Below are 21,522 nucleotides of genomic sequence, written 5' to 3' on the forward strand. Positions count from 1 at the left end.
TCCATACTGTGTACAACTGCCTTATTTTTATTTGATATGGCAATAAAAGGATTGAGTTTCTGTATGTGTGTGTGTGTATAACAGTGTTACTTTTTGCAGCTGTTTGTTGACGTTGACATTTTGCCATCCATCTCCTCGGACGTAAATAAATTCCAATGAAATAAAGTTAAACACGTTCAATAAATTGAGAGAAAAAGCCGATTGACTAATGTGATTGTAGCAAACTTAATATTAATAATGTCTAATTATCAAGAAATTGTGAACTTAAACGTAGGAGGCACGAGGTAAGTGTTTTAACAAATAGAAAGTGTGATTCAATATATTTGTGTTTCTTTTTTTATATTTGCTAGGTCTCGTTACTCTGTGCTTTGACATTGTACTTAATGTATTATTTGCACCCTAGATGTCTCATTCTAATTGTTACACGACTATAATCGTGAACCCCATAAAGATATGAATTACAGGATCATCTCTCTATCGGCATTTTTTAATGATTGTGTACAGAAACAATCTATGCATATCTATTGTTTATATTAATCTTGGCATATTTTTGACCAGAATAATTCCAATAGAAATACCATTATATTATAATGAAAACATCATTAAGTTTCCATGACTAATTAATGTTTACAAATTGGAAATTACATGAGAACAAGAAAAAACAAATTTATAAAGCCAGCCAAAATAGAATAACTCCAATTTACTTATATTTATTATCATTTTTTAAAATTATATACAAACTTTGTAGATTCTCAACATCATGGCACACCCTGACCTGGGTTCCGGAGACATTCTTCACTGCCCTCCTCAGCGGCAGGATCCCCACAGTACGGGATGAGACCGGAGCTATATTTATAGACAGAGACCCCAACCTCTTTGGTCTTATACTCAACTTTTTAAGAACAAGGGACATAGACCTCAATGATGTAAATATAAGGGCCCTGAGACATGAATGTGACTATTTTGGCATCACACCTTTAAGCAGAAGACTTGCCTTGTGTGATGAGATGAACCACTCTACTTGTGGGGATGTACTCTTCTATGGATATCTACCTCCACCATGTAAGTACTTTTTATAGAATACATACATACATAACTATGCGCCTGTCTCCCATTGGCGTAGGCAGAGACTCTTTTGCTTCATCAAGTCATCAGTCTTTTCATGCATGCTCAATGATTAAAGGTACTTTTAATTTTGCCCTTCTTTTATATATAGCCAATTTTATAGAATATGGAGCAAACAAACAGATGGATCACTTGGTGGTAAGCCATTAGTACCACCAATAGACACCCTGAACACCAGAGGAGTCAATAACATTTTAAAAAGGAGTACACTCTTTTGTGTATTTACCAAATATTACCAAAAATAACCTACAGTTGAATGACAGTGACTCACAAGCATGTCCCACAAAAAGTTATCTAAGTTAAACAGCGCTGAGTCACCAAAACCAATTATTATTATGTAGGCATTTGTATACATATCTGCTTGACTCAGATACATAAATGACGAAAAAGTAGTTATAAGGAAACATTAACATTCCTTATTAGGTCTTGTTCAGGCACTTAATGCAATGTAGAATTCAGTTATTTTTTTAATCAAAAGTATGTCATTGTTTTGTATTTCATTTGAAAGGTAAAAGTTAATAAAATACATTTTTATGTAGATAATAAATCTTTACTAATCTGAAAAATTTATTAATGTTTGTTAGTCTTGCTAGACCTCGAAAACGGCTGAACTGATTTGGCTAACTTTCTTGTCTTGAATTATTTGTAGATTTCTAGAGAACGTTTAAAATGTGTTTGAGGTGGCATGAAGTTTGCCAGATCAGCTAGTTGTATGTGAATAAAATTACACCTTTGTCTACTCCCTAGCGAGACAATGGATGACTTTGCTAAATTACTTTTCCCGCTAAAAACAGTTTATGAGTTTAGTCATCAGTACTAATCAAACAATTCTGTTTGATAACATGGAATGATTAAAATATATTTTTATTCTAGTGTTATCAGCAATCCATATTGTTTACCTAGACAGCTTATCTCCGATTAATCTTAATTTATATTTCACCAAAACGTAATAGCAGGGTTAGTCACGCCTTGTTTCCTACTATCTGTAGGCAATTAATACTATCTCTGAAATGAAAGAACTGACTTCTAATGACCTCTTTATGACTGTCGTTGGTACGGAGGTTTAAGACGCTCGATTCTCATCTCATCTCGCCGGTTTATCACCAAATTACACAAAATTTCATTTTATGGAATGTTGTAGTCACTAAAACATTCCATTTTAAAGTGTTTAAAAATAAAGAAACTCTTATGAATAACTTATCTACTTGCAGTAAACACAGCCCTGCCAAACGGCAATGGTGGACGTAACGGCAACAGTTGCTCTCGGAAGAACTCGACAGCTTCCAGCACTGAGGTGGCAGTGAACAGGACGCACTCCAGAAACTCCTCCCTCGACCTCCGCACCGTCGGCAGGATACCTTCGCAAGATCAATTAAGGTTTGCACCATACTTCATGTTTTTTAAAACTAATTGTGACATAAATACTTTAAAACACTATCTTAGTTAAATAATGACTGCCTCGTTGGTCGAGTGGTCGCAAATGCAACTGCCGGACAAGGGGTATCGGGTTCGATTCCCGGGTCGAGCAAAGTAATACTGAGCTATTTTGCCGATTTTTGAAAATTTCTCAGTTGTAAGTAGTAGCACGGGGTCATATATAGGCTCACAAATGGTAAAAAGTGAGTGTACATTGTATAGCATTACGAGCCGTAGTATGCAACACTGCCTACCCCATCGGGGATAAAAAGCGTGACGTTGCGTTGCTGAGTTAAATAAAAACTACTTTATATTTAGTACAAGTTTTTCTCGAAAGGTAATCTTCTATCGAGCTTCGATCGATATTTCGATAAATATGACAACGAATGCTTGTCACGATTTCGGAATAAGTAAATACAGTATGTATAGGTAGTTGAATTTAATATAGAAAATTAATTATTATCCAAATTGGTAGTTTGGGTTAGATACCTAAATCTAACGTATAAGTACCTATTTATAATAGAAATAAGATAGATTATTCTGTATTGCATTTTAAAGTCCCAATCTTTTTACCTTTTGTCAAAAAGATCTCATAAAAAACAGACCCAATCAATGCTTAATCTAATAAAATATAATGTTTCGCAGTCGTTGCGGCAGAGGGCATTCAAGAGCAGCTTCACTTGGCAACGCGGACTGCCACAAAGGACATCGACCGCCAGACAGTGAGTATCAATTACCTACGACAGTGGTTCCCAATGCAGTACTGGCCAACAAAATAAAATACCGGGTCGCAACATTCTCGCCAAGTTTCAACTGCACACCTCTGGTGTTGCAGGTGTATATGAACGGTGCCTATTGCTTATAATCTGATGAAAAGTAAGCTCGTTTACCAACCAATACTTAAAAAAAAAACGATCGATTAACGCATCTAAAATCTACTCAACCTATTCATGAATTACTAGCTTAGAATGAAAAGTTCTACATGTGTTTCGAAAAGACAGGTGTTAGGGATGATGACGGGGTATGAAAAATAAAAATCTATTTAGATTTATTAGACACGTATTTTTTTATTTTGTCATATAAGATAACAATACTTAGATAAAACGAAAAAAATAAATTTTCGTGGTTAATATTTTCAAATAATCTACAAGACGAACATTAAAATAAAAATAAGTCATCTACCCTAATACTGGCCCCTATCAAACTATCTTTGAGAAACATTGTCATTCGTACAAACAAGCTATATAACCATGTAATCAGTGCAATTCAACCCGTGATCCATCCATTGTGCGCTCCTATTTATCATTCAATAGTCAAGGATGTTAGACGTAGCCAATGTTTGTTTTATTTTGTTGATATTATACAGTATTATAAACATTGTTTAGTAACTCCAATGAGAACTTAGTCTGACTGAAGGATATGGTCAAGGTCATGGGAACCGAAAAATAAACATTAGTCTTAGCTTAAATATTAGGGTTGTAGTGGGAATTACGGGTCGTGATGCGATGTAATTATTACGACGAGTTTTTGGGATCTCAGAATTGAGGATAACCAGTGTACTCACCTGTAAAGGCACTCCTCAAAGAAGGGATTTACCGCTGCTATAACAGCGAGCCCATGTTTGAGGGCGCTAATATTTTATATATTACTTTTTCTAAAATTGCTGCCAACATTTAAACACGCTATTTACGCGAAAAAAACTGTACCCCTGAGGATAAGGGAAAGATTGCAATCCAACTTCTATTAGATATTTTCATTGAATGCAGTTACAGCTTAATCACACTATTGTCTATGCTATTGTTTCGTAATCCCTTTACAACTCTCACTTTATACGACTTCTGGTTAATCTCAGATTAATGAAGTATTTTTATGGTATAAGCCGGTAAACGAGCATACGGATCACCTGATGGTAAAGAATCGCTGCCGCCCATGGACACCCGAAACACCAGAGGTGTTACAAGTGTGTTGCCAGCCTTTTGGGGGTTAGGATTTTAAGGATTGTTGGGGAATTAATTGGGCCTCCGGTAACCTCACTCACAAACCGAAACACAACGCAAGCGTTGTTTCACGTCGGTTTTCTGTGAGGCCGTGGTATCACTTCGGTCGAGGCGGACCCATTCGTGCTAAGCATGACTCTCCCACACTTGAATAAAGTATTACATATGTACATACTTCTTTAATTTTTTCATTTCTCAATGTACGTACGTAAATTTGTTATTATGTAACCTGTATTGTTCACAGTGAGTTCCTGGGCAGACAGCATGAAGGTTCAGATCATCAAAGCACATCACAATTGGGTTGCCGTTGCCTACACACACTTTGTCACTGGTTATAGGTATGTATTATTTAGTCTTGGTAAAAGTGAAAGGGCTTTTTTTCTTTTTAAGTAATTCGTCGGTTGTTAGTTCATTGGAGCAGGCCAATCAGAGCGCTGAACGCGGTGACGTTACGACCTCGTTGAACTTAAAGCAAACTTGTACTAAGCCCTCTGATACTGAAATGAAAATGAATGAAACATAAAAAGTAGCTGATTCGAGTTTCTTCTTAGTTAATTCTAATAGTCTTTTGAGTAGTAGAGTCGACACTTAGAGATTCTAAGTCACTTGTTAGTCACCATTTTTACTTATTTTTTTAAATTCTATTTATATTAGTTCTCCACGAACTCTTGGCCCGGGCCCTTAATATCATACATTTTACTTCAATACTGCTGCAGCAACTGGTATTAAATATTATTATTTTACACACTTTCCAGATTAACAGACTCGTGTGGTTGGTACGTCGTCTTCCAATCGCCGGTCCAAGATTCTGTGATAGAACGAATAGCGTTGAATGCAAAAACCGGCGGCGGCGGGGGCAACTCTAGCGGGAACAACACTACCGGCACTGACGTCATGCTGGGCATAGCTAGCGGTGCGCATGTCCGACTGTGGGCATTCTCCACACATAGTGAACCTGTTAGACGTACTTTGGTTGGTGAGTACGATAAAACATTGTTTTTAATTATGTAACCCTATGACTTTCGACTAATGTTGAACCTAGATACTTTTCTAAATTGTATTAAGATTTTTAGATTTTAAATATCAGGATTGGCCACAGAAAGCTCTGCATAAAGAGGAGTGGAAGGAGGGTAGGGAGGCCTTTGCCCTGCAGTGGGATGATCACGGCTAAAAATAAAATAAAGATTTTTGATAATGGCCTATTCAGATTAGTAATAGATTAGATAATTCCAAGACTTTTATAAAATTCAAAGCCTCATATTTCTAATTAGTGAAATAAAAAAAAACAATAACACTCTATCGAACTCAGGGATTAACCGGACACCTAAAACTCAATATTTTCACTTACGAGTCACGACCACCCGATTTATACTTACACCCATATTGATACTTGAATGTATATTGTTAAGATCTGTAACCTACATATGCTCACAATAAAGATACTTTGACTTTGACTTTACAAGATCACAAAATTAATTGCCTGCATTATGATCCCCAGGTACGTTCAACCTGGGCGTGCGAGTGGAGCACCTCCTGTTCGTGGGCCCGCAGCTGGTGGCGCTGAGCGGCGCGGGCAGCCGCAGCAAGGCCGGCGTCTGGCACACCAGCACGCAGCACTGGCAGACGCAGGACGTCGCGCATCTCACCACGTACGACACCGCCGGCTCCTTCCTACTGCTCGGCACTGCCACTGGGGCCATTAATTATATCGGTGAGTAGCGAGATGTTACACTTAGAATACAAAGAATATAAGTATGTGTGAAACAGCCATACTTCAGCACGATAGGGCTGGCCTGACCGGACTAATACATGTGCTTACCATCAGTTTATCCGACATTCTAACACATAGAAGATTGGTGAACGCTCCATGCCTTAAAAAAAACTTATAGGTCTTTTGAAATCGAAACTCCACCTCTATAACACACCTCTATTATAAGCACAAATACCTCTCTCTAAGGAGGAATCCTATGACTAGTCTACTAGTACAATTTTGACTCGCATATTGAACATTTGTTAGCCCAAAAACGTTTTTAATAGTTGTACTGCTTGATTGGGTAATTAGTAATGCGATACGAATGAATGTATTAAAAAGTTAATACGATAACCTTCACAAATATCATACTTTCCTATATCATATTTTCCTAAACTATAAGTCGATACTTATAGTTTCTAGGAATATGAGCAAAAACAGAAAATTTTAAAGTAACTGCGTACCTTACCCAGTAATTGTAAACAACAATTTAATCGCCTCCTCGAAACGTGTATAGATGATAATTTTAATAAACAATAACATTGGAAAAATTACATTTACATATCTGACACATATTTTGCTATCACAATTTTATTTTGTTTACCAAGTTTATCTTTTAATTACTTGTTTGCGGCTTAATCTTTAGACGAAAATAAGCTACGTTGTACTCCATGCGGGCAGTAGCATTCTTTTATCAACCTAATCCTTTTCAAACTGCCATCTCCCATCCACCTGCCAAATGTGGAGATTACGTCAAAACTTCTTATGTAGAAGCAGGTCTTAGTCCATCAATCCACCATAACCTTTAAGAGCCATCAGACCACCACAGATGGGGCCCAGTAGGGTTGATGCCTGATCCCGAGCTGCGGACAACGTAGCGTGTTACCAGAGCTCCGGCTCGAAAAGCTGGAGTAGGAACGGGGTGGTTTTTAGTCAGTAAGAGTCTGACACTCCCTCTCGCCTCGCCCAAGGTGGGAGAAGCCATTGGAATGATTTTCCTCCAATAAAAAAGTCAACCAATGGACTGTCACGAATCATGCCATTCACCTCCTTTAACTTTGATTTCTTTTATTTCAGACATGCAAAAGTTCCCTCTACGTATGAAAGACAACGATCTCTTAGTGACGCAGCTTTATAAGGATCCAAACCAGGAGCCGATCACAGCTATATCAGTTTACCTCACACCTAAAACAAGTAAGTAAATAGTGTCATATTTCTAATAGTATTAAGACCAAAATCGCAAATCAGGAATTTGAACTATATCAGTACCCTTAGTACAAGTTTGCTTTACATTTAAAGTAATCGAAACGACAGCGCGTTCGGCGATCAGATTGGTTGATTTATTCGAGCCAGCGAATCAGAGCGCCAAATGCGCTCTCGTTTTCTCTTCTCTTCGTATTGAAAATCTAGCTTCACGATAACATAAAGTATAAACGAGTTTATATTATTGCTACTACATATGTATTTATAATTGCTTTATACCCATATATTCTCGCGTTCTTTCTTTTTATAAGTAGTATTTTGAAATACATACTCTATTTCCTTCTATTCATAGACTTTTTTTAATCTCATGTAAACGTTTTTCCCTTAGATCTATGTGGCAACTGGATAGAGATAGCTTACGGCACGCGCTGCGGCTCGGTGCGCGTCATAGTACAACACCCTGAGACGGTGGGCCATGGACCTCAACTGTTCCAGACCTTCACTGTGCACCAGAGTCCTATCACTAAGGTAAGTGTCGCCTTACATTACTCTTTATCAACTTATACTTAGATTAAACGAATCAAAGTTTAGGAGTGGGAGCAAATACGTCTTTTCTACATATAAAATATATCTAAAAGTGACGTCACACGATATTTCAAATTTATATATCTTCGAAAGTATTTGTTTGCGTAAGAAAAAGTAAACATACGTATCTAACATTTCAAAATCATCTAGAAGATGGACATTAAAATAAAAATTTGTCATCTACCTATTCGAACCAGTAGTTCCAGACTACTCGTGTTTAAACAAATTAACAAATAAAATTATTAATTACTATGTTATCGGCTTACTCACGTAATTGTTTGACTGAGCAGCAGCGCGACAATCGCCGCGTCGTGTGTCGCGGAATGCTACTCATGAATATGAGCCTCTAGCATGGCTTGAAACTAGTCGAGTTCATCGTCAAACAATTTTCATTTGTTTCCGTAAGAAAATAAAAAATATGTATTTAATATTTTAAAATATGTAATCTACAAGATGGGCATTAAAATAAAAATTAGTCATCTACCCTATTCGAACCAGTAGTTCCAGTGATTAGCGTGTTTAAGAAAACGAACAAATAATATTATTGAAAACATATTGTCAATTTTACAATTTTACAAAACAACATAAATCGATGCTTGAAAGTTTATTGCACCTGTACCGCAGCGCCATTTACTTACTTCAGCGGTCTTTGTTCCACAATCTTCTTACCTTTACCTTATGATTAAATCTTTTTCTACATTTCCCAGGTATCTCTATCGGAGAACTACTTGGTATCAGTGTGTAGCGAGTACAACCACGTGCGGACTTGGCGCGTCACTCGCTTCCGAGGGATGATCTCCACGCAGCCGGGGACTACGCCCAAAGCTGCCTTCAAAGTACTCGCCTTAGAGGCGCCTACTGCTCAGCCTCATAATGATTGTGGTAAGATATATACATTAGAATAGAGATGATTAAACTACTAACTCAAGTCACTGCACGGTTGGCGCGGTGACTGGGCAACTGGCTGCCGTGCAACGGGTAGCGGGTTCGATTCCCGCACGGAGCAACTCTTTGTGTGATCCACAAATTGTCGTTTCGGGTCTGGGTGTCATGTGCAAGTGAAATTGTATGTTTGTAAACGCACCCACGACAGGAGAAAATCCTAATGTGGGGCAACGTTTTATCTAAAAAAGAAAAGAAAAGAAAGAAGTCAGTATTTTTTTTCCTATGTTAAAAGCTATACATTTCTGTGAAGTTTATATCCGAATACATAATCGTGACGTCATAATTTTGTTACATCAATATCTTATAAACTGCCTAGTTGGCAATACACTCATCCCTTATTACATGGGACTTATAACACATGGTAAAAAGTAGGTGTACATTGTATTCCGTCATTACGTGCCGTAATGTGCACCTCTGCTTACCCTTTCGGGAATAAAAGGCGTGACGTAGTGTGTGTGTGATAATATTATATTTTATTTCCAGGCCCGTACGGTGAGCAAGACGAAGAACAAATATTTATTCAGAAAGTTGTTCCTGATACAGACACGTTATACGTTCGGCTAGCTTCGAATGGTAAAAGGTAAACAACAATTCATGTTCTATCGTGACTTTAGCTGCTTCAACTTTAAAAAGGTCGGCAACGCGTCTATAATTACTCTCTTGCTGCTGATAGATGGCGTTATTCGCATACCTAGTGACGTCAACTTGTTTGTTTTAAAATAAATAGCTGTGACATACGGACAGACAGACATGACGAATCTATAAAGATTCCGTATTTTGCCATTTGGCTACGGTACCCTAAAAATACAGTTAAATTGTTTCTACTAGTAAATGCTTAAATCGACAGTGGCGCCGCCAAGTACAAAAATATTTATGTATATACTTATATTATAATGCTGAAGAGTTTGTTTGTTCGTTTGAACGCGCTAATCTCCAGAACTACTGGTCCGATTTAAATAATTATTTTTGTGTTGAATAGTGTATTTATCGAGGAAGGCTATAGGCTATAAAACATCACGCTATGACCAATAGGAGCCAGGCAGAGCGGGTGAAACCGCACGAAAGTAGCTGGTTTTTAATACTATTATTATTTATTTTTGTACAGGGTGTGTACAATACGTTCAGTGGACGGGTCGGCGGTGTCGTGCTTCGTGGTGGCGGAGTGCGAGGGCGCGCTGCGGCCGCGCCGACTGTTGCTGTGTGGCCACCGCTCCGGGGCCACGCAGATGTGGGACCTCACCGCGCCCATCGACAGGGCCGTCAAACTGCAACCCGTGCCCGGGAATGGAGGTACCGATATTATCATAATCATTAATTTGTTTACGGAAGATATGGACCAAATAAGCAATATAATACTTGTATCCTTAGTACGCATATTGCGTACCTGATAGAAGCGTATGCTCTGAGCGCGATCGGCACTCTGATTGGCCGGCTCGAATAATCCAATCAATCAGAGCGCCGAACGCGCTCTCATTTCGATTACTTTAAACGTAAAGCTAATTCATACTGACGGTACTATACACGACCTATCACTTCATAGTATAAAACAAAATCTGCTTCTGTTTGCTTACGGGTAGATCTTAAAATTTACGCCATGGATTTTGATGCATGCAAAGAAAAATTATGATCTTACTTTTAATATCTTCTGATTTATTTTATTGTGGGCTTCAAGACAGTTGATCATGCTCTTGTTCTTCTATATTTTGGTGCGTCAAGGTTGTATCTACTCTAACTAGCTAACAGGACTTCATTAAAAAAAAAATTACATAAATGTAATAAAACACATTTACCTATTTTCTCTTCCCCCAGCAACTGATGGCGAGGAATCTCAAGCGCCTGACGGGGGTCCGACTCCAGACGAGTTAGTCCGTCTGTTGTCGGCGTGCGACTTGGACGCGACGCCGGTGCCCGTGGTACCCCAATCCCCTAACCGGCCGATACAGGCGCCATGAAACATGGCCGCAACCGTCTGCGGGACCCTACTCAGGTTTTACTCTCTAATCGTCAACGCTTGACTTCGATCTGACCTTTTCATTTCGTGTTTCGAATTAGACGCCATTTTCGTAATTTGAGATCAATTTTATTGGTCAATACTGTTATGGGGGGTAACGTGTTTATTGCTCGTCAGATAGCACTAGAGTGGACCTCACATATATTCGTCCAATAGAGAATTAACATTTTTTTAATGGCAACCTAGTCTACAATACCTTGTTGTCGACTATACTGCCAGTGTCGAAAGAGAAATAACTAATGTTACACCTTCGGACGTCCAAATGTTAACAACTACAGTGATTGGACACTGACCTCTTAGCGCCATCTAGTGAACAAAAATCTCTAGCCCCCCTTGACACGGTCCCCTTTGTGCTTTCCGTATTTCAATAGGAAATGTGTGTTCTATGCGAACAAGTGGAATGTTATATCTCTGGACATAAATATTCGTTTTTGGATAGTAAACTTTTACCCCGAATAAGCTTTTACTGTTGTGTATCATATGCGGTAAAATTTCGTGTAAATACTAATGTCAAAATATGTGTGTATTGTGTATAGTATTGAAGTCTATTTTAGACTAAATTTAAAATCGATTGCCAATTTTTGCCTTAAATACACTCACGATAGAACTAGTTTTTGTGTGATGTGTAATCATTCGGGATTGTTTAAAGTTTTTCTTCACTAGAATGTAAATAAATTGCAAATTTCATTGTTAAAGCGTCCGCCTAAAGTTCATTTTTCATTGCACTGTTGTGAAAGTTTCGTAAAAACATTTTAGATAGTTTGTCGGTTCTTTGACTCTTATGACTGCAGAGAATATGAGAGAAATATGTACATCTCTTTCTATGTTACTTAAACTCACATATATCTGTCTCACTCTAATGGGGAATGTTTTTGAGCGATAGGAAGAGCGATGTATCTACGTCTTCGAGGTAAGTTCAATAAGGCTTGTTTATTGTAAGCTCGTATATTACAGGGTTTTGTTAAAATATGTTTAATGGTCACATACACAAATATTGGGTTGTACAGTGTTCCTTTATTGATTTGGGGTGAATTCATTCTTTGTGCTTGTCATGCAGTCCTAGTTTTAAACTTGACCTCACACTAGGATTTCCTCTTGTGACCTATTTTTACAAACAAACAAATTGATATGCACATTACACTCAAATTGGGAACAACTATTTGTGAATTTGAACACACAAAAAGTTGTTCCGTGCGAGTATTTTTTGCGTTAACGTGATTGACAACTATGACATCCGGCGCTCTGATTGGCCGGCTTAAAATAACCAACCAATCAAAGATCGAAACTTTGTAACGTTTCGTAAAAATAACTCGCGCTAACGTAAAAGTAATCGAAATAAGAGCGCGCTCGGCGCTCTGATTGGCCGGCTCGAATAAACCAACCAATCATAATGCCGAACGCGATAAAGCAAACTTATACTAAGGGTACAGCACCCCGAATAATCTAACGTAATCTGCCTGAATAACGCAATATTAATGTATGTACCTATTCGATAGGATTTTTAGTCTCGAACTATGCTATGATCATATTTATTTATATTAAGATTTTGTCTAATGAGCCATTTTGTCAAGTTATCGAGTGCAAAGTTTAAACGCGTGGTAAGACTGATTTGATTCAAAAGCTCAATCATGCCTACATTAATTATTTTGACCACACTGAATAGGAATGATGACGGGGTATGAAAATTACAAATCTAATTAATCCGTCAGTTAGGTAATGAAAAAATATTAGACACGTATTTTTTATTTTGGCATATAAGTTAACAATACTTGGAATCAACTAATCAAAGTTTAGGAATGGGGGCAAATACGTCATATCTACGTATAAAATGTACCTAGAAGTGACGTCACACGATATTTCAAATCGGTATATCTTCGAAAGTATTTATTTCCATAAGATAACAAAAAATACGTGTCTAATATTTTAAAATAATCTACAAGACGGACATTAAAGTAAAAATTAGTCATCTACCCTATTCTTTATTCTTGTATAATTGTGTAAAAATGTATGTATATGTTACTGAAATTAAAATTATATAAATGTGATCTTTTTATGTGAATGTTTCGTTTTGATTACTGCATATAGAAGTATATTAAATGCATTTATTAATGGTGTTGACTTTGCACAGACAAATCTCTATTCTACTTCAACTGGGTAAGGTTATTTTTCGAATACATCATTTGAAGACATACGTGTGTAACAGTAGCAGCTAGTTCATTCGTCATTTGAAAAAAAAAACGTTCGTTAGCTTTAGAAATTTTAAATGTCTATTTTTGAAATTACTGTATTTAAAAAATCATATCAATGTTTAGATTAAATACTTAAATATTTGAAATGTTGCTTATCGTGTTTCAAATTAATATATTCAATGTTGTGTAATAATACTTGCTTAACTTTTAATGTTGGCAAAGATTTCCATTTCAAAGGATTTAAGGCGATGGCAGTGCCACCTATTCACTTTTATCTGTTGTCAAATAAACAACCAATCTCTTATAAAATGTTAAACATTAGTAAAATTATAAATAAAATACCATAAAAAGAGAATACAGTAACGAAAAAATAAAAAATACTCTTTGAATATAAATATATAGATTATAATAGATAGGATATGTAAATGCTTTATTTTTCTCTGATTTAGACATTTTATTAGCCACATTTAATATCTATTTAAAAAAATAATTACAAAATTAAATTTGCACATTTTTACTGTGAAAACGACTGTGTTCTGTGTAGTTTCGTGTTATAACTATAAGTGGTGTATAAGCCTAAATAATTATATATAAAAAATATATTTTCTGAACGCATCGTACTTGGTTCGAAGTGAAGTAGATTTTTGTCTATTATTATGGTTAAATTCTATAATCTGTGTCTTAATGAGTGTATGCTATTTATGGTGTAAATTAGAATGAAATTAGATTGTTCCTAGATAATACAAAATTATGTATATACGGAGTAAATAAAATATTTACATATACTGTGGAGTTTTATTTTTGCGCACTTATTCCCCCAATTAAAACTATTGGTTTACATAACATCGAATCGCTGATGTCTGAAAATCTCTGAAATTGCTGGACCCATTTTGACGGAACTTTTATTAGCAGGTAACTGATGAACTAAGGATCACTTATACTACTTTTATTACTCACAAAGTCCGTATCCACGCGAGCGAAGCAGTCATCGGATAGTAGTAAGTATAACGCATATAATGAGCACCTCTGCCTAACTCTTCGGGGATAAAAGATGTGACGTTGCTATAACGCATATAATACAGCGTAATAAAACTTAAAAACATAAAGTTATTAATAAATACGTTTTTATATTTCAACGTCACCTTGTCGTTTATTCGAGAAGGGGTAGGGAGAGGCAGACATTTGACAGAGACGGCAACTCTATGATAAACCTGAACCTTTTGACTGCTCTCTCCAACCCGGAGGCCCAATTCCCTCCTTCCCAACCGTCCCAATCCCCGATTCCCCAACAACCCTTAAATTCTTAACCCCCAAAAGGCCGGCACTGTTTCAAGTGATCATAGGCGGCGGCGATTGCTTACCATCAGGTAATCCGTCTGTTCGTTTACCGGCTTGGTCCAAAAATAACCGAGCGGAAAATGGCCAATTCTTTTATTTAGGTAGAGGAGGTCTATAGTCCAGCAGTGGAATATCACCAGCTGTTGTTTTACTCACTTCATCGGCATACATATGGATGATGTTCCTTCACATTGACAGTCATTGACCGAGTGAAATACTGCTTGCTGATAATAGAAAAGGTTTCTATAAGAAAAGAAATTGAAGAGTAAATAAATAAAATATACCAAATTGTTGATCATAACGTATGTTTATTGTATGACAAGTAATATCGTTGTTTAACAAACACGCGTCACAAATCATTATAATTTTATTAGATTAATTATTAAAAACATTATATCAATTGACTAGTGAGGCACACGTTGCGATGTACCCATGCGTGCAAACCCTGTCTAAATTATTATTTTTACGTATTTACAGTAATATCGAACTTATGGCACACACAATAGGATACAAATTAAGTTTCACGAATTGTTTGATTTAATAATTTTCATATACATAAATAAGTGCATGGTCAAATCCTAAAATTGAACAAAAAATAAATGTATCTTGTAAGAAAGAATTCACATTAGCACAGAGTCGAAGTATGAATCAACATAGCAAATTCAACCTTATCTCCGAACAATAACACACATTCTCCTTTGAAGATAAAAATCCAGTAGGAAGAGACAGCTTCGTCCCTATACTAATGCGATTTGAACCTTACATGTAAACTGTATGCGACACGAGATGAGACTATAAGAAGTTTGCAACAAAGTTCACTTTTAATTGGCACATTGGTATCCCAATGAAGTAAAATCTCTCTAAATCTTTTAACTGTTGTTTGATTCAGAAACTGTAATGTTATCTTTTGCAATTTATTTTACATATAATAGATAGATTACATAGTTAGATAGGTATAGATTCCATAGTTATATTGTATTTTTACTACTTATTGTTTTTATTGTGACTAGTCGTAAACTATCATAATTATAATCTCCTCACCGTATGCTATACAAGTGCCAATCACACAAACAATATCTTATTAAATAAGCACTTTAACACACTGTAAATATTGTAGAACAAAATAAAACATTGCACCATTCAAACATTGATTTCTGTGAAAAAACGAATGCACCATAAAACGTTTAAAACTAAATACACATCAATAATTAGTCATTTAAGTATTCCTAATTATTCAACTATTGTATTTGTTTCCAATTTCCACATTTGCTTCAAATAGTATGACTAGCAGTAGCAGCATATATTTTATTTAAGTTATATAGTAATTGTTAAGCACTTCGCATTTAAGATATTTAGCAGCCAATTTTATTTATCAAATTACCTAATAGCAATTTCGTGTTAGGTGTAAACACTTCGAGAAAAGCTCTACCTGTTTCGAGTCAGACCGGGGACTCATATTTATGAGCGGCGTAGGTACTTCTTTTGTTTGCGAATAGCCACATGTTTCAATTAAGTATTGGGTATAATGGCTTATACAAAAATAAATAGCATTTTATATTATTTGAAGTAAATATAGATGGTAATTGGTAGATCAAGCAATACACACACTTTTTACAATATTATTTCTAAAACTAGCGTTCTCTTGCGACTGAACCAGTTCGCACACGACGTATGTTATTAACACGACTCGTTTGACTATGTATAATGACAATAAACACACATATACTTGACTTTGTTATATTCATACATTGTTCTTGCCCCACACTCCCGTATATACTTCGTGTGCGAGCAGGCTTAGCCCACATTAACAGGAAATTATTCTATGTGTCAATCAAGTCATTATTAGGTAAGTATGCAATATTAAATCAAAATCCTTTCAGCCGTTTAGCGTGATTGAGTAACAAACATACGAAATTTATTTGTTTTATTATAATTAGTAGGAATTATGTTTCACTAAAATTATTGTTTTGTTTTGTTCATTTATATTAGTAGTAGAACCATGGGATATACTTATAATTACATTGTGATTAGAATTCAGAGGTAAATTATTTCGTTAGAAATACTGTAAGCTTACTTTTTAATTTTAGTACAATTTATTTTTTTATTATGGCAACACCTTTGCTACAGATGATAGAAGTGTCATGTTTGCGTCCCTGTCTCTTTATGTATTACGACTGGATCACAGATTGTTGGAATAAAAAAAAAGCTTAACAAATTCTTACAAGTTTTCTAAACTGAATTTAAGTTTATACATGACTACGAACGTTACCAGAAACTAACTCAACATTAATGATTCTTATCAATAAATATTATGTATTTAAATTAGACAATTGTTAACAAAACCTTTTAAAATAAATTAAGAACCAAAACTCGAGACGAAAATTCGATGAACATTTATAAATTTATACTAAAACTCTGAATGATGGTCCCTAACCTAAGAATGATATAAAAGTGGTCCTTGATCAGGAAATAGTTGAGAACCCCTACTTTAGCTACTTTCACTATGTTTTCGTACCAAACAAAATTCAAAATCACTACATAGTATAAAACAAAGTCGCTTTCTCTGTCTTTAAAATTACGCAACGGATTTTGATGCGGATTTTTTAAATATATTACATATAGTGATTCAAGAGGAAGGTTTATATGTATAATGCATGCATAATATATCACCATTACACCCATGCGAAGCTTGGGCGGGTCGCTAGTAAATAATAAAATTGAAAATGAAATGCGATTTGTCAATTTTCTAGGTTTAAACGACTTTCAAAATATACATAATTATGATAGAGCCTTATTTATGATTTTTATTTGATTCCTAAGCGTGACTACGCTAGTACAAAAATACTGACTTTTATTGTGATATTTCGGAATGATGACAAATGGTACCTTGATATAAAATATTTGACTAAAAATCTTATGACAAATATTATTATATTTTATAATGAACGATGACGTAGCGCTCATTTTTTCATATGATGACCAAATAAAAAATATGTATCTAATTTTCTAATTTTTTCTTTATTTGAATGATTTTGATACCCTATGTCATCATTCCTATTGTAGTATCTTCTATCTTTATTTTATATTTTAGGCGAAATGGTATTATAAAGGCCACTGATATAGATAAAATCATGTTTCCCAATGTAATCTATTGTCATAAATATCTGGGCTAGTTAGAGGTGTAAGAAGGAAACACCATAGGCCGAATCCTATAAAGAAGTTACATACGATAAATACCCGTTGTAGAGGTGGAAACTCGACTATTTCGGAGAAGTTCGGGAATCCCATGTGATTGCAAAACATGTGGGCGACTAGGGGGGCCATGAAGTGTCCTGTAAAACAAAAAAGAGCATTGATAAGAAATGTGTACGAACTTTTTTAGAGTATTAAAGTTGTCGCAAGTAAGGGATTCCTGAGCAAAGGATATGATTGCAGCGATGTCTTGATATTTTTTTCAATTAAGACAAAATGTAGTAATTGCATGAAACTTATCGTAAGTAATGAAAAATGGGTGTTGCATTTAGTGCGACGACAAATAAACAGTGTTGGTCATGTTACAAAGTAAAATATAAATATTAAGGTCGGTTCATACGTGACGGAACATGCGTCGCGTATCATCGGTCGCGTAACGCCAGAACACACAAATGTATAGAAAAAACACTTGACCGTTCACACTGATGATACGTAAGTACTACCAAATGATGCACTCGACGTATTTTACGTCAGATATGAACCAAACCTTAAATGTGTTAAAATGTACGCACCTGTTCTTACAAATAAAAACGCCGAATAAGCACCGAACAAACTGGTATACATAAACTGGAATGCTGAAAAGAAAAAAAAAAACAATTTTACGATATTTCTACCAACCTAGACCTATCAAGGGGCAGCCGGTTGCCCAGCCACCGCACCAACCGTACAGTCAAATTAATGTTATTATGATGGAAAACACACACATTTACATTGTATACCTGTAAACATGGTCAATTTAATTACTATAGCGGCTATATTTTTCCTGTTAACAAGAAAAACAAACTGATAGGTATTTATAGCAATATTATTATACTGTGATAATACTATGACACAAATAGACACAGCAGAAATAATGATGATATACAGTTTAAAAACATTACTTATTTCTTTCATGTTTTAGCAGGTGTAAGGCAAAAAATGTTTGCAATTTTTTATTTAATACACATTATCTCCTAATTACTCTGTTAGTTTGTTTGTTGTGACACAATCCCCAATTACTTTAATATTGGTGAGGCCCTTCCAATGAGTAACAGATGACCATTATGTCGTAACAATTGGCTAGACATACTGAATACTTGCCAAAATTGTTCTACAACCATTAGATTACCTAAGGGAATAACACAGTAATTACTAGCTTCTGCCAGTGACTTCACCTGTGTTATTACTGGAATAATAGCCCAGGTGTTATTCCAAACTACTTCTGTGCCTAGTTTCATCTTAATCTGTTCAGTAGTTTTTGCATTCCATGCATAATGCATACCTGATTTGGTAATATAAGTAAATCTCAAAATGGTATTATAAGCAGACTTAGCTAGTATGTTTGAGGACATAACTTGATGAAAATGGTATGTTATTAAAAATAAGAAAAGCAATGTGACTATAGAATAGACACCAGCAATATCAGACTAGCCAATCTCTCCCAATTATATTTTGGCAGATTTCACTATTAGAGAAAACTATTCACACATTGTTAAAACAGGCAATTAACAGATTTTCAACTTTATTGTTAAGTAATAAAGTCGAAAATCTATTGAATAAACATGACAGATGGCAATAGTTTGATATGTACCTTCCAAAGTAAATGATATAAAGAACTTACTTGAGATCATAAGAGCTGCTTTCAATTCAAAGCCAGCTTTCATCTGTTCAAATATGTGATGGAAATGGGCTGAAAATAAAAGATATTTTATTGAAAAATTAAATTTATGCACATATTTTTTCCATAACAGACAGGTATAACCAGCCTAGCCTTAAAAAAATACTTGTATAATAGCCACAGCCACATAATATAAGACAGTGCTCACCCTGTATAGAAATTTAAACTCTTATTTTTATTTTAAACAATAACTTTATAATATTGGCTTATAAATAAACATACATTACAATAAAATTTTAATACTCTATAAAATAGCATGATAATAAAAGTATAGAGCTGGAATTCATTTACACATTCTTAAATAAAATGTTGCTTCATTATCTGTGCTAAAAAAAGTACATAGTTACTTTTACTTGGCACAATTTCAATTTAAAACTTCTTTTGTCAGTTATCATAAAACATTTGTCTTATTTTATTATTTTTGACACTGATTTGTTCTATTATAAAATCAATTGTTAAGGCTACTGATAGTGTCAAGGTAATCTCTTTGAATTGAGATTAAATTGACTACAATATTGATAATATAGAAATATAGTATTTAAACTTAAACTTTCAAGCAAGTTGAACAGATTTTCCATATATAATCTGTGGCAAAAGGTTTAAAATGATGACTCACCAATGCCAAAGAGTAGAGGTCCAACAAATACAGCTGTCATGGGGTCCACACACTGTAGTAATAGAGGTATCATACAAGCCCTGAACACCCACTCTTCACTCAGTGGGGCCATGACATGGTTCCTCACCCAAACAAGGTCTTGCCAGCTGGATAGCCAATATATTGGTTCTAGGTAGAAGAAAAAAGGTTCAATCATTACAAATAACCTCAAGAACATCATAAAAATTATCACAAACCTAATTAGATTATAATTCAACAGGAGTTAATTTTTTAAAGTTACCTGCATAGATCTTCCATATTCCTGATAAAAACTGCATGGTTAATGGTCCCAAAAATAATGTTGCCGTCAAGAATAGTGGCGCAATTATCGCTGGTATAAGACCAGACCATCGCAATCCTAACTGCATGTACAAGTCGCCCTTCTTTAATGAGTCTTCAGTAAAAAAATATTGAATGAAAAACGGAGTTATTAACATTATAACGGATACGCTGAAGAATCTTCTTTTTATTGTAGTTGGATGATCTCTGTACAAAATAGAATATTAAAATTGTAAGAATATTATTTATAAGAAATAAATGAGATAGGAAAATGATAATTTACCTGCTCAATGTAGTTCTCCATACGTACAAACTCCCTACATAACAAAATGTTAGAAAAACACACGCCAAAACCGACCAACTACACTGATTTATGCCAAGCCAATCCGTGAGAATCATTTTTAATTTTTTTAAAGTAATATTCAGTAGTCCTAATTACATAAAATATTGCGAGATATGGTACCAAAACAGTCAAAGAGACATGCTCAAGGCGACTAACAATTTGACAATGACATTGTCAGTTGACAGACCAATCTCTCAGTGTCATTCAGTGACAGTTAAAACTTTACGTTTTGTTGCTGCCCCTTGTTTCACCAAAACGTTTTCACAAATATGTGTTTTCACAGGCACACAACAGTACATGTAGTACTCTGTTCATAAGATAAGAATCCTATCTTATTCTCGTAAGATCCTTTTTAATAGATTTAGATCTACGAGACAAGCCCATTTAATTAGTATAACACAATTTCAAATATTAAATTAGCCTGACGTGATAATTGAACTCGAGACGCATTTAATAAAAATCATATTGCAATAGCAATTTGAAATAATCCGGAAAACGTGTTCTGATCTGAACACGTTTTTTTTTTTCACATTGGTTCACGGAGGGTGAAGCAATTAAATAACACAAAGAATTAGACTGCTCTCTAATCTTCAGAACCTTTTTATATGTGCACGCAAGTGTCTTAATAAATCCAAAGCATATTCTACCAGCTTACGATAGCAAAATGTATTTAGATGTTTGTAGAAGATAATATTTTATTCACTTACGACCCCGTATGTAACTCAATAAACCATAACTATGAATAGGCGCAAAATTATGGAGGCACTTGATGATTAG

General features: G+C 35.2%; 2 protein-coding genes across 2 annotated transcripts; one reads left to right on the forward strand and one right to left on the reverse strand.

Annotated features, from left to right (window-relative positions):
* The first annotated feature begins 83 nt into the window (after nt 1-83).
* On the forward strand, nt 84-14,006 carry LOC118275937 (BTB/POZ domain-containing protein KCTD3). The gene is made up of 13 exons (XM_050695238.1): nt 84-284; nt 749-1,062; nt 2,337-2,502; nt 3,187-3,263; nt 4,783-4,876; nt 5,294-5,514; nt 6,037-6,249; nt 7,366-7,482; nt 7,880-8,019; nt 8,784-8,958; nt 9,505-9,601; nt 10,127-10,311; nt 10,831-14,006. Exons 1-13 carry the CDS (start codon nt 238-240, stop codon nt 10,971-10,973), a joined length of 1,989 nt encoding a protein of 662 aa, XP_050551195.1. The 5' UTR covers nt 84-237; the 3' UTR covers nt 10,974-14,006.
* Nucleotides 14,007-14,847: 841 nt separating this feature from the next.
* Nucleotides 14,848-20,910, reverse strand: LOC118275669 (CAAX prenyl protease 2). The gene is made up of 6 exons (XM_035593723.2): nt 20,686-20,910; nt 20,365-20,609; nt 20,085-20,252; nt 19,412-19,480; nt 18,324-18,386; nt 14,848-17,891 (listed from the first exon to the last, which is right to left on the reverse strand). The coding sequence occupies exons 1-6, from the start codon at nt 20,799-20,801 to the stop codon at nt 17,689-17,691; spliced, it is 864 nt and encodes a 287-aa protein (XP_035449616.2). The 5' UTR covers nt 20,802-20,910; the 3' UTR covers nt 14,848-17,688.
* Nucleotides 20,911-21,522: the final 612 nt, after the last annotated feature.

Source organism: Spodoptera frugiperda, chromosome 8 (genome assembly GCF_023101765.2).
Source record: "Spodoptera frugiperda isolate SF20-4 chromosome 8, AGI-APGP_CSIRO_Sfru_2.0, whole genome shotgun sequence".
Taxonomy (NCBI): Eukaryota; Metazoa; Arthropoda; class Insecta; order Lepidoptera; family Noctuidae; genus Spodoptera; species Spodoptera frugiperda.

Coding starts and splice junctions, on each gene's coding strand:
- LOC118275937 (XM_050695238.1), top strand. CDS start 238: ATGTCTAATTATCAAGAAATTGTGAACTTAAACGTAGGAGGCACGAG. Junction 4,877..5,293: donor CACTTTGTCACTGGTTATAG/GTATGTATTATT, acceptor CACACTTTCCAG/ATTAACAGACTCGTGTGGTT. Junction 10,312..10,830: donor ACCCGTGCCCGGGAATGGAG/GTACCGATATTA, acceptor CTCTTCCCCCAG/CAACTGATGGCGAGGAATCT.
- LOC118275669 (XM_035593723.2), bottom strand. CDS start 20,801: ATGATTCTCACGGATTGGCTTGGCATAAATCAGTGTAGTTGGTCGGTT. Junction 20,610..20,685: donor TGGAGAACTACATTGAGCAG/GTAAATTATCAT, acceptor TATTTTGTACAG/AGATCATCCAACTACAATAA. Junction 18,387..19,411: donor AGCAGCTCTTATGATCTCAA/GTAAGTTCTTTA, acceptor TTTTCTTTTCAG/CATTCCAGTTTATGTATACC.